The sequence below is a fragment of the Physeter macrocephalus genome, chromosome 2 (assembly GCF_002837175.3).
Source record: "Physeter macrocephalus isolate SW-GA chromosome 2, ASM283717v5, whole genome shotgun sequence".
In the NCBI taxonomy this organism is placed as follows: domain Eukaryota; kingdom Metazoa; phylum Chordata; class Mammalia; order Artiodactyla; family Physeteridae; genus Physeter; species Physeter macrocephalus.
Window position 1 is genome coordinate 10,132,926 of NC_041215.1, and position 13,035 is coordinate 10,145,960.

At 41.8% G+C, this 13,035-nt stretch overlaps 1 protein-coding gene across 6 annotated transcripts in view; it reads right to left on the reverse strand.

Annotated features, from left to right (window-relative positions):
• The window catches only part of RUFY1 (RUN and FYVE domain containing 1), a 68,797-nt gene that overhangs the window by 52,467 nt on the left and 3,295 nt on the right, over window positions 1-13,035 (reverse strand). For all 6 annotated transcript variants that reach the window (XM_055080231.1, XM_055080226.1, XM_055080228.1 and 3 more), the window contains exons 2-3: window positions 5,684-5,857; window positions 4,192-4,309 (exon numbers count right to left, since the gene is read on the reverse strand). In XM_055080231.1, the coding sequence (XP_054936206.1) occupies window positions 4,192-4,309; window positions 5,684-5,857 (292 nt within the window). The remainder of the gene's footprint in view (window positions 1-4,191; window positions 4,310-5,683; window positions 5,858-13,035) is intronic.

Consider the following 13,035-nt stretch of genomic DNA (forward strand, 5'->3'; position numbering starts at 1 on the left):
CAACAGAGGGAGGCCCGCATACCACAAAAAAAAAAAAAAAAAAAAAAAGACGAATATAGAACGTAGTTGTTAAAGGGTTGAAGTCTCACAAGATTTCTAGGGCATTAGCTCAAAGGTACAATTTTATTTCTGATGTGGTAAAATACACATAACATAAAGTTTACCACCTTACCCATTTTTAATTGTACTGTTCAGTACTGTTAGGTACATTCACGTTGTTGTGCAACCAATCTCAAAGGTGTGATTTTGAAAAGATCTGTTTTAAACATGAAAAGAAAAAAAAGGTCTCCCAATTGTAGACCTAACATTATTTAAGGAAAAAAAGATCCTGTTCTAAGCAGAGTAACTGCATTTGTTAACACCCAAGAAAGTATTAGAGGTACTGCTGTAATCAATATCAGCCTCAAAGGGTCAGAGGGCACCCAACTTAATCAATACAAAAGACTGGATTCCCCCCTTCTCCCTTCAATAAATGATGTAAAGCCAGAGTAAAAAAGAAAGGAAATAAAGTAGGAAAAAAAAGATATCTGATGCTGGCATGACAGGAAAAATGGACACTGACATGTGCTGCTTGGTGGGAGTGCAAACTGGTCCAATTCTTCTAGCAGGCAATTTAATGACAGCAGATTATCAAAATTCTACATCTAGTAATATAAGGAAATAATTTAGGAGGTACACAAAGACGTATGTTTGGGGGTGGTCACCACTGCACTGTTTGGATAATGAGAATTTGAAGACAACCACAAAGAGCAAAGTGGGAGGAGCTATACAAAAATGATGTGGATGACTATTATGGCAAAAGGTTTAAAATCTAATATTAAATGGGAAAAAAAGCCGCAAAACAGTACGTACAGTTTAATACTTGATTTTTTTTCCCAGTTCCCCACCTCTGTACAATATACTGCTCTTAGTTTAGGTTCACTTCCAAAACATTTTTATGCATATGAAAATAAATATAAATTCTATTTTTCTCTCCTTTTTACAAAAAAATTAGTATGCTATATATGCTGTTCTGCAACTTGCTTATTTCACTGAATATCTGTCATCTTGAAATTCTTTCCAGACCCAGGGAATTTTTCGTTCATTTTTTCATAGCTTTAGAGTGTTTCAGTATTGGACTGCACTATAATTTATTTAGCTGGTTTTTATCTAGGCTGTTTCTAATCTTCCGCTGTTACAAATAATGCTGCAGCAGGTATTTCTGTACATGTGTCATTCTCATGTGTTAGATCTACGAGATAAAACTCCTAGAAGTGGAATTGCTGGGTCAAAGGGTAGACGTATTGGTGGTTTTCGTGGATAGTGCCAAACTGTCTTCCATGAGAAGCAGTGCAATAATGAAGCCACTGGGGGAGGTGGAGGGGAATAAAAATAGAATCTTATCTATTTGTCTGTCCGACTATGCACTGAAAGGATCTAGAAGGATACTGACCAAGATATTAATTGTAGTTTTTTTTTCTGAGTAGTAAGCTAACCGAAACGCCTTTTTTGTTTCTTAATTAAAAGTTATGTAATAAGAAAAAAAAGGTTGTTTTTTTGGTTGCTATTTTGTTTTTTTAGAATTTATTTATTTAATTTATTTATTTTTGGCTGTGTTGGGTCCTTGTTGCTGTGTGCGGGTTTTCTCTAGTTGCGGTGAAGGGGGGTTACTCTTCGTTGCGGTGCACGTGCTTCTCACTGTGGTGGCTTCTCTTGTTGCAGATCCTGGGCTCTAGGCATGTGCACTTCAGTAGTTGTGGCGCACGGGCTCTAGAGCACAGGCTCAGTGGTTGTGGCGCACAGGCTTCGTTGCTCCGTGGCATGTGGGATCTTCCCAGACCAGGGATCGAACCCATGCTTCCTGCATTGGCAGGCGGATTCTTAACCACTGTGCCACCAGGGAAGTCCCCAAAAAGGTTGTTTTTAATTTTCAAAAAAGAGAGAGACAAGCTTTGTCTGTTATCTGGGTTTAACTGCCAATCTTAAGTGTAATCTTATTCATTGTGTAACAGTATGTTTAATAATAAACCATGACATGAAAACAATGAAATATTTTGGGTGATAGGCCATACTGTAAAAGATATTTTTATCTCAATTAGACAAGGACATTAAACTCTAGAGAGATGTCTCTCAGGATGTAAAGTTCGTCATGCAAGTTTCAAACCACCTTAGAGCAAATAGTCTCTACCCTCAAAAAAAATTCTGGTCATAACTTCCAAAATACTGCAGAAATTTTAGAACTTTTGTTACTATTTAATGAAATAGTAAAAACACTGCAGCTCTTTATAGAGCAAAGCAGTAACCTTTTCTCACATGGCTCCCAACAAGGCTACTCCTCTAGAGGCATCAAGAGGAGGGAGCTACTGTGCACTTCCTTTTTGGCAGACAGAGGGAGGATTTTGGTACTTAAGCTAGTTACTTGTTTAGCATCCACAGGGAACAGAAGCAGTGAGTTTAGCTGACAATAAGCTCTTTGTTAGCACAAGACTTCAAAAATGCCTCCCGTGCCTAAGTGGAAATAGCCTGAGTGCAGGAGGAGGGAGAGCCCTGCTCCATCCAACCAGACTGCCCAGGGACACGGTCTAGTGCTGTACTCTTGAGGGAGCTTGCTGGAAGGGAATGGACGATAGGACCACATAAAGAACAAGTGAAGGGACTTCCCTGGTGGTGCAGTGGTTAAGAATCCGCCTGCCAATGCAGGGGACACGGGTTCGATCCCTGGTCCGGGAAGATCCCACATGCCACGGAGCAACGAAGTCTGTGTGCCACAACTACTGAGCCTGTGCTCTAGAGCCCGCGAGCCACAACTACTGAGCCCACATGCCTAGAGCCCGTGCTCTGCAACAAGAGAAGCCACTGCAGTGAGAAGCCTGCACACTGCAATGAAGACCCAATGCCGCCAAAAAAAAAAAGAACTGAAGAAACAAGGCAGAAGATGTAGGAGGCTAGGAGGCTCATGAGGGGGTCACCAAATAAATATATGAAAGGTTGTCGCCTGCTAAAGGTTTTCACCTTAGGTGGTATAGGCCCAGAGGGATGAACCAGGGACAGAGACAGAAGGCTTAAGTCCTATGAATGCACAGGGCTCAGCAACGATGGAGTTTAGTGGGATTTAGAGGGTTTCAGAGACCAGCAGACCTCTGTTTTCTTCCTGGTTCCACCACTCCCTTGCTGAGGGACCTTGAGCAAGTTACTTAACTACTCTCAGTTTCTGCACTTGTAGATGGGGACACCAACAGCTTAGTTCCTAGGGATTTGTGGAGGATAAAACGAGATAATGAAATGTCCTTAGCACAATGCCTGTCACATGGCAGGCCCTTAGTTAATGGTGGTGGCTATTATTATTATCTGAAAATGCAATAAGCTGGCTCTGCAGGAGAAGGTCAAACAGAGGCTGGACAGTTGAGTCCCCTGTGAAAGACTCTGCCGGGAGAACTTTTGCATTGGCCTAAGGATCTCCAGGGCCCCTTCTCAATGCAGATTCCACGGTACGCCTTTTCGTGTTCCATGCAGTTTTTGATTTTGAGCCTATACGTAGGGATCCCAAGGGCAAACCCAGATATGGCAAATGATTCATTAGTGCCAGCCTTTCCACAAATGTCTCTTGTCCTGGAATCTAAAATCTGTTCCAAACTGTATTATTCAGAAAACTGCCCAGGTGCATCTGTGAGTCTGTTGTTTTTTTTTTGAGTCTGTTGTTTTTTTTTTAACACCTTTATTGGAGTATAATTGCTTTATAATGGTGGGTTAGGTTCTGCCGTATAACAAAGTGAATCAGCTATACGTATACATATATCCCCATATCCCCTCCCTCTTGCGTCTCCCTCCCACCCTCCCTATCCCACCCCTCTAGGTGGTCACAAAGCACCCAGGCGCATCTGAAGCAGTAATTCCAGGAGTGTAACAACTCGTTTTCCTCCTGTAACTGCTCTTTGGGTGACAACACCTTTTCACTATTTGACCTTGTATGACACGCAGAAATCACTGTCCCCATTTTAAAGAAAAGGAAACTGAGGCTCAGAGAGGGGCAAATTTTCTCAAGCTTATGTGGAGAATGAGCAGCAGAGCTGGGACTAAAGTCTAAGTAGAGTGTAGCTTGTGCTACAATTTGTTCTAAATTAGAAAACGCTTTATCAGCAAGGAATAGAGAAATTGATAAATACAAGGAAGTTTTCTTAAAACATCAAATTGATGTAACTACTTCTCACTCACTTTAATTCTGGCAGATTTCTGACACTAGTGGCTATATCTGATGCTTCTGGACAAAGTTTCTCCACCAGCTCCAAAGGACCAAAGAAAGATTTATTTTGGCCAATAAAACTCTTCTTAACTAAAAGGGAAAACAGAAGTGTTATTCATAAGAACAGGTTGCAAAATGTCTTCAGGGTCCCACAGTCTCTCTCCCAAAAGCGGAATGAATGCTGTGGAGCTGCACTGCTTACTCCTTCTGATTCAGTCTTGGGCACTGGGAGAGGCCAGGTACCAAATGAGCTCTCCCTTCCTCTAATGAAAGGGTTTCTCTGATATACCCACTAGGCTCTTTCTTTCAAGTATTTATTGACCGTGAAATAAAACAAGTGCTCAAATGATCACCTGTGAAATCCTTGCCCTTTCTCCCTCCTATGCCAAAGTCAATTCTTGATTTCAAATCGTCACCACCATGATGCCAAAGTCAATTCTTGACTTCAAATCGTCACCACCATCCCTCATCTGAACTGTTGCAATAATCTCCTAATGGGTTTCCCTGCTCCTAATACCGTCCCCACCTTTCTAATCTGTCCTCCACATAGCTGGAAGTTCTTTTACAAATGTAAGTTAGATCTTGTTTTTCCCTTGCTGAAAATCCTCTAAATACTCTTAGAATAAAATCCAGCTCCTCACCTGACCTATAAAGGCCTAAGTGATCCAGCCCATCCCAACTGCCCTGACCTCACCTCCTCCTTCTCAGCATGCCTGGTGTCTTCCTGAAACCAAGGTTGCTACCACTCAGGACTTTGCACCTGTTTTGTTCTGTCTTTCTAGGAAGGCTCTTGCCCCAAACATTTGCAAGTTTGACTCCTTCTCTTTTAGGTCTCAGCTCACATTTCACCTCCCCAGAAAGACCTTCGTCTCTCACCCTAGTTGAAAGGTTTTTCCCTTGATTCTCTATCATTTAACCTATTTTGCGTCCCTGAATTTGTAGCATTTTGTAATTATGTTTGCTTCTGAGTTTGTTGTCTGTCTCCTCTTCTAGAACTGTGCTGTCCAAGGTAGTCACTAGTCACAAGTGCTACTGAAATGTAGCCAGTGCAATTGAGATGTGCTGTAAGTGTAAAACACACGGTGGATCTTTAAGCCTCAGTGTAAAAAAGAATGCAAAATATCTCATTAGTAAGGTTTATACTGATTATATGTGTCAAAATGATAATATTTTGGCTATATTGGGATAAATTACTAAAAGTAATTTCATCTGTTTCTTTTCGGTTTTTTTAAACGTGTCTACTAGAACATTAGAAATTACACATGTGGCTTGCATGACATTTCTATTGGACAGCGCTGCTCTAGAATGTCGCGTCTTGTGGGCAGGGACCTTGTTTCTCTTGTGCACTGTTTGTCTTGTGTGCACAAGAACAACACCAGCACCCAGAACAACGTTTGGCATTGATGATGCTGGGAAACAGCTAGCCCGAATTTTTCAAGCCCCCGACCCCGCCCTCAGGCTCACCTTTCAGCCCATGTTTGAGGCAGTGCTCCATCACTACAAAGAACTGCTGCAAGGGGGCATGGTCTGCATCCAGGCTGCGGCCCAGGCTCAGGGCGGACTGGAGCAGGACCTTGATGCTGAGTTTCATCATGTGCATCAGGTTGACACGCTCCTCCATCATCTGGCACTTGGAAGCTGGAGGACAGAAGCGGGGACAGCTTCGTTAGTGGACTGAGTGTAGCCCGGGTTGAGGAGGCTGGACGCGGAACAATGGAGGGAAGACCGGCCAGGCGGTCTGCTCAGAGCGGGGACGTGCGGGTTATCTGGAGATCGCAGCCAGACGGGCCCTGACCCCGGGAGGTCGCAGCCGCATGTGGGCGGCGGGGGCCGTGGGTCAGACTCTAGAGGCCTCTCCCAGGTAGCTCAGCGTGTTGCTACGGCGACGACCCTACCAAGACTCACCGCGATTGGTTTCTCCCACGCCCCCATTCCATTTTTGACTAATGGAAGGGCGCAAACTCCAGGAAGCCCTGCCCCAAGCTAGAAGGCTTGCTGGGAAAGTGCTCCACGCCCTCTCGTTCCTATTGGAGGAGTCCAGCTCGAGGCCACGCCCATGGAGCTCACGGGCGCCATTTTGACTTTTCAGCCAGGACGGAGGTTGCGGCTTTCGGGATTGGTTGGGTTGGTCCGCACACCGGCCACAGGGCTTTCTGAGCCGATTGTTTTGCCTGATAGTGCCAGCCGGAGCCTTCGGGGAAGCATCAGTTCCTCAGTAAGGGACTCAAATTTTCGTTGTTACCCATCTTTCGTCGACAATTAGTGGACAATTACGAGTTTTACACTTCTTTTGTAAATAAAACCGTTAGAATAAAATGAACTCAGCTGCTTTTCAACTCCATTAACCTTGTCACTTTGAGAGTAAAAGTTTGTAGTCAATATCAGATATCCATGACAAATTCTTACCAAGTGTCTTCTCAAGCCCAGGAAACTGTCACTCGAGAAATGAAAAATATAGACCCCAAACTATAACTTACTCCCGGCAGGAAAAATATCCCGGGCCAGCGCGCCCCTCTCTCCGCACCTGCGCCATCGTTCGGTCTTTTAAATGGATTGGGGGGTGGGTGGGGGGGAATCTTATTGTTTTAGTTTGCAGTTGTTCATTACAGATGTTAAGCAGCTTTTCATGTTTGTCTCCTAGTATTCCTTCTATGAATTGCCTGTTAAATCTTTTAACTTTCTTGATTTGTTTGCCTTTGTTTTATTGGTCCGTATATTCTGGATATTAATCCTTTGTCTACATGCCTTATTTCATGGGCAGTAAATAATATGGACATATAGTTAAAAGAGCACATATATGTGTAGCTAAACCGAAAAGAATGATATGATGACTGTGAATTTATAATACAGGTATTAAGTAAATATGGTTGAGACTAGAGACAGCCTGGGACTGAAAATTCTAAATTCTCATCAAAACCCAAGAGGACAGCTGCTGGGAAAGAAAAATCGGTCTAAACCTTTCATCTTGGTGTGGAAAAAGAAAAATGGACTGCAAGTAAAGCATTTGGGTGGGAGTGGTATAATTATTTTTAAATTTTGAGAGAATCCTATGTATTACATTTATAAATTTGAAAAGTTTAATGAAATGGATGATAGGCAAAGGGAATAGAAATTGTAAAACTCCATCAAGAAGAGGGAGAAATCCTGAATAGACCAATAACCACAGAAGCAATTTGTAAATATTTATTCTTAAGATACCAATCCCCGGTCTAAAAGCGAAGTCTAGTGTTGTTCGAATGGGAATACGTACGCAGGAAGTCCTACGGAGGGCTAGGCAGGCCCAGATATTTTAAGGAAGTCGATTTCTAGATCCTCAAGTTTCACAGGCACTGTTTCTTCTTCCACTCTGCAGAAGAACCGCAATTTACTCCTTGTCCCGTATCTTCCTCTTTTTTAAAAAATAAACTTATTTATTCATTTATTTAATTTTTGGCTGCATTGGGTCTTCACTGCTGCACGCGGGTTTTCTCTAGTTGCTGAGAGTGGGGGCTACTCTTTGTTGCGGTGCGCGGGCTTCTCATTGCAGGGGCTTCTCTTGTTGCGGAGCATGGGCTCTAGGCACGCGGGCTTCAGTAGTTGTGGCACACGGGCTTCAGTAGTTGTGGCTCATGGGCTCTAGAGCGCAGGCTCAGTAGTTGTGGTGCACGGGCTTAGTTGCTCCACGGCATGTGAGATCTTCCCGGACCAGGGCGCGAACCCGTGTCCCCTGCATTGGCAGGCGGATTCTTAACCACTGTGCCACCAGGGAAGCCCCCATATATTCCTCTTGATGCACTGACCTGGGGTGCAGAAAGTCTCACACACCAAATGGAGGTGAAACCTCCTTTGATGATTAATCAAGTCACCCAAAACATGAAGAACTTCCAGTCTCTCATTGCTTTGTTGAACTTAAACTTGGTCTTGGGAGAGAGGGTTGGTCTCCAGCCCTCTGCTGGGTATCCTGAATTTAGAGAGTTAAAAAAAAATTTCCCCCACAAATATGAATATATATAATTGTTTTCAGTCAGTCTCAATACTCATCCCTTGGATGTGCCATTAACTTGATGGACACGTTCAACAAATTAAATGAGCCAAACTGCAGCTCCACTTGAAAATGGATTTCACGTACATGTAAACTAACTTTTAAAAAATTAATTAATTAATTAATTTTGGCCATATGGGACTTATTTCCCTGAGTAGGGATCAAACCCGTGTCCCCTGCATGGAAGTGTGCAGTCCCAACCACTGGACAGCCAGGGAATTCCCTAAACTAACTCTTTTTGTCAAAAAATATTGTATTAGGGCTTCCCTGGTGGCGCAGTGGTTGGGAATCTGCCTGCCAATGCAGGGGACACGGGTTTGAGCCCTGGTCTGGGAAGATCCCACATTCCGCAGAGCCACAACTACTGAGCCTGCGCGTCTGGAGTCTGTGCTCCGCAACAAGAGAGGCCCGCGCACCGCAATGAAGAGTAGCCCCCGCTCGCCGCGACTTAGAGAAAGCCCTCGCACAGAAACGAAGACCCAATACACCCAAAAATAAATAAATAAATAAATTAAAAAAAATATTGTATTGGCAAGGTGTAATGAAATAAGCAATGTTTAGATATCCCCAACCATTCTGAGTGTTCTGAGTTAAACAAAGTGAAAGAATTATAAGGTATAATTATCATCTGATAAGTCTTGATAAAGCCTTTTTTTTGGAACTTCCCAGAGGTAGAGAAATTTCTTTAATGTGACTAGGTTGCATCCTTTTGCAAGTAAGGTGATTTTCATTTGAACAAAATGAATATTTGAACAAAAATGAACAAAATTTTTTTTGACATTAGATCAATGTGATTTGGGGCATATAACTTAGAAGGAGTTCAAAGACTTGAACAACATTACTATAACAAAACTGTCCATTTCATACCTGAGTCACTTTGCTATACAGCAGAAATTAACACAACATTGTAAATCAACTATACTTCAATAAAACTTAAAAAAATGTTTGGTAGAATTTACCAATGGGGAAAAAAAAAAACCCTGTCCATTTCTATTTCTTATTTATATGAGCCAGATTTCTCAAGGATCACATCTATAAAAAATCAAAAAATAGGAATAAAATTGATTCTGAGTCCTATCACATTTTATCAGTAAATATATATATTCATCTACAAGTACATCCTAATGAAAAAACCAACACCAGCTCATGAAGAGAATTCCAAGAAAAATTTATGTATAATTACTTATAAAATTATATTTATATTCCTTTAATCAACTTAGCATTACTAATAATTCTAATGGTAATTTGTTCCAGAAGAAAAAAAAATTTTTTTTAATTTATTTATTTTATTTATTTATTTTTGGCTTGGCTGCATTGGGTCTTTGTTGCTGAGCACAGGCTTTCTCTAGTTGTGGCGAGAGGGGGCTACTCTTCATTGCGGTGTGTGAGCTTCTCATTGCGGTGGCTTCTCTTGTTGCTGAGCATGGGGTCTAGGCCCGCGGGCTTCAGTAGTTGTGGCTCGCGGGCTCTAGAGCACAGGCTCACTAGTTGTGGTGCATGGGCTTAGTTGCTCGTGGCATGTGGGATCTTCCTGGACCAGGGCTCGAACCCGTGTCCCCTGCATTGGCAGGCGGAGTCTTAACCACTGCACTACCAGAGAAGCCCAAGAAAAAATATTTTATACGCTCAGCTTTAGTCACAAGATACGTTTATTACATTTTAATTAATTTACATATTTTTTCTGAGATGTATGATAGGATGACCAATAAAAAAATTTAAAACATAAATTTCTGTCCATTTCCATAAGTGGATTGGAAATTCAAGTCCAAGGAATAAAAGGGAAAAATGTAAAATTTTCAAATAATAATTAACTTGTTATTTATTTTTAAGATGGATGGTAGTGTTATCAAATCATTAAGGTATTTATATACCACTTGATACACTTAAAAGAATGATATCATGGTTTTATTTTAAAAAGTCAATTTTACAATAAACCAGAAAATGTATTCTAAACTTTAAAATTATGATGAAGAATTTTATGTATCAACTTTAAAAGGTGAAGATTTTTTTTTAGGGGGTCATATGAACAAAAAATGTGAAGACTAGTGCTTAAGGCAGTGGCTCCTACCATCGTTCCTGGGAACACAGCAGTGTTCTGCAGCCATCTCATCCATCCCCTGGTTGGGTTAGTCACCTATTCCCATTTGAGCTCAATTTAGGGTCATGGAAAATTGGAGCTGGAAGGATCTTTAAGCTGTTTCATCTCTCGATTTTATTAGCATTGTGACCTTGGCTAACCTATTCACATCTCTAAGCTTTGTTAATAATAGTTCAACACAACACACAGAATGTCACAAAATTCTACACTTATTGATTTGCCAAGTAAATGGTCTGATCAGGGATCTTGACCTTGACTGTTGTAGAGGGGCTGGGCCTGTAACATAAAAGAGTGACCCACTGAGAGGACAAGCTGGAGAGAACGTGCAGCCACCTTCTTGCTGGCGGAATGCTGATTGATCATATGTGCCAGATGGGAGTTTTCAGGAGAAGCTGGTGATCTGGATTTTTATGGAAAACCTGGTAATTGGCTAAAAAAATTTTAAATGCTTATAAAAGCCTTTAAGTATAAACTATGCAGGATAGAAAAAAAATGCAACTACCAGCCACAAACATCTCAAAGGGCTGCTCTATACCTTTGGTGTAGAGAATAAGTATTCACTTCAGGGAGTGGATTCTACAGATGTTTTTTTGTTTTTTGATCGGGTTCTGAATTATAGAGAATTAACTAGATTCTTTATAAATTTGAGTTTTAGTTTTGATTAGCCCTTTGGTGTCTTGAAAGATCTTATAATACAGTATGGTGTAACCCTGTACTGACAATGAAGAAAACCATTTTACACTTCCTAATTTTCTGGAATTTTCACTTATCTCAATGGCTAACTTAAGGAGTTCAGCAATGTGAAATGAAAAAGTCATTGTACTTCATTTTGGAAGGAGCAATATCACTTGTGTAGAGGTGCTCTGACACATGGAAAAAAAATTTGCCATGGAAGACAACAGAGAAAGGCATAATACATATCACCTACCTAATGCCAAATATATATCTAAATACTTTTAAAATTAAAGAATGACTTCTTCAGTGAGTTTTGTTATTCATCCTTTAGGACAGGGGTCCCTATCCCCCGGGCCACAGACCGGTACTGGTCTGTGGCCTGTTAGGAAGTGGGCCACACAGCAGGAGGTGAGTGGCGGGTGAGCGAGCGAAGTTTCATCTGTATTTACAGCTTCTTCCCATCACTCGCATTACCACCTGAGCCCTGCCTCCTGTCAGATCAGCAGCGGCATTGGATTCTCATAGGAGCACGAACCCTACTGTGAACTGTGTATTCGAGGGATCTAAGTTGCCCGCTCCTTATGAGAATCTAATGCCTGATGATCTGAGGCAGTGATGCTAGAGGTGGGGAGTGGCTGCAAATACAGATTATCATTAGCAGAGAGGTTTGACTGCAGAGACCATAATCAATTGCTTGCAGACTCATATCAAAACCCTATCAGTGAGTGGCAAGTGAAGACAAGCTCAGGGCTCCCACTGATTCTGCATTATGGTGAGTTGTATAATTATTTCATTGTATATTACAATGTAATAATAATAGAAATAAAGTGCCCAATAAATGTGCTTGAATCATCCCGAAACCATTCCCCCCACCAAGTCTGTGGAAAAATTGTCTTCCATGAATCCGGTCCCTGGTGCCAAAAAGGTTGGGGACCACTGCTTTAGGAGGAGGCATTACTTTAAAAAGCATGATGTAGACCCCTGTGTGTGTATACTGTGGTTTGTGTGAAAACTGTGTGTATAGAGATGAAAGCACATGTTACATGCACAGACACTCTGAAATACAATAGGATTGGGGAGAGTTTCTGGGAAGGAGGACTTATTCTACACTGAGTGTCCTTTAGTACAGTTTGATTTTTGTTTTTGTTTTACCATGTGTATTACCTTTAGAAAAAATACCAAAAAACCAAACAAGATAACTACAGAGAATGCAATCATTCTGGCAAGTTGTGCTACCAGACCCCACGTGGGATAACATTTTAAAACAAGTTTTCAAAGCGTTCCAGATTCCACGACATTCCACAGCATTTTCCTTAAACCTGTATAACCAAAAAAATTTTATCTGGCAAGAGTGCTGCTCACATTCAGTCTCTGCTCCTTCACCACTCCCTCTGAATAATCCCTGTTCTCACTGCTTTTGTAAGCAGATAAGCAGATCAATGGAAAAGAGATGAAATGAGCCAGCCCTGACTGGGGTGGTGGCCTCCATCTTCTCCTGACCTGCTTTTCTGAGGCCTCTGCAGAGCATGCTACCCAGGGTTCAGTTCCTTTTCCCCATCCCCACTCCTGTCCTACCTGATGGCTTCAAATCTGGGTTACTCTCGGAGACCAGACACATAGCTCATCCCAGCTGTTCCCCACACTTCTGCCCTCAGTAAGCCATGTTCACAATTTTCGCCAGATTTGAGTGGCAGTTATTTACTTAATATTTTCTTTAAATTGACTAATTAAAAATCCATATGTATATATTACAGCATTTTACTTATAAAATTATTTAAAGGCATCAAGGCATTGAGGTGATGTGACTAAGCACAGGCTTGAGAGGCAGCCTGGCTTGGTTCAAGTCCTGGCTCTGCCATTTCTAAGTAACTTTGTCAAATTACTTCTCTTTAAAGCAGTTTCCCTCTTTATAAATAGGGGATAATAACAGTACCTACCACGTGGGGCAGGCTATGTGGGCGGAGGCATGAAGTCAACCTGTCCCGCCCATGGCCCTAAGTGACAGCAATTTCCTGCAGGGAT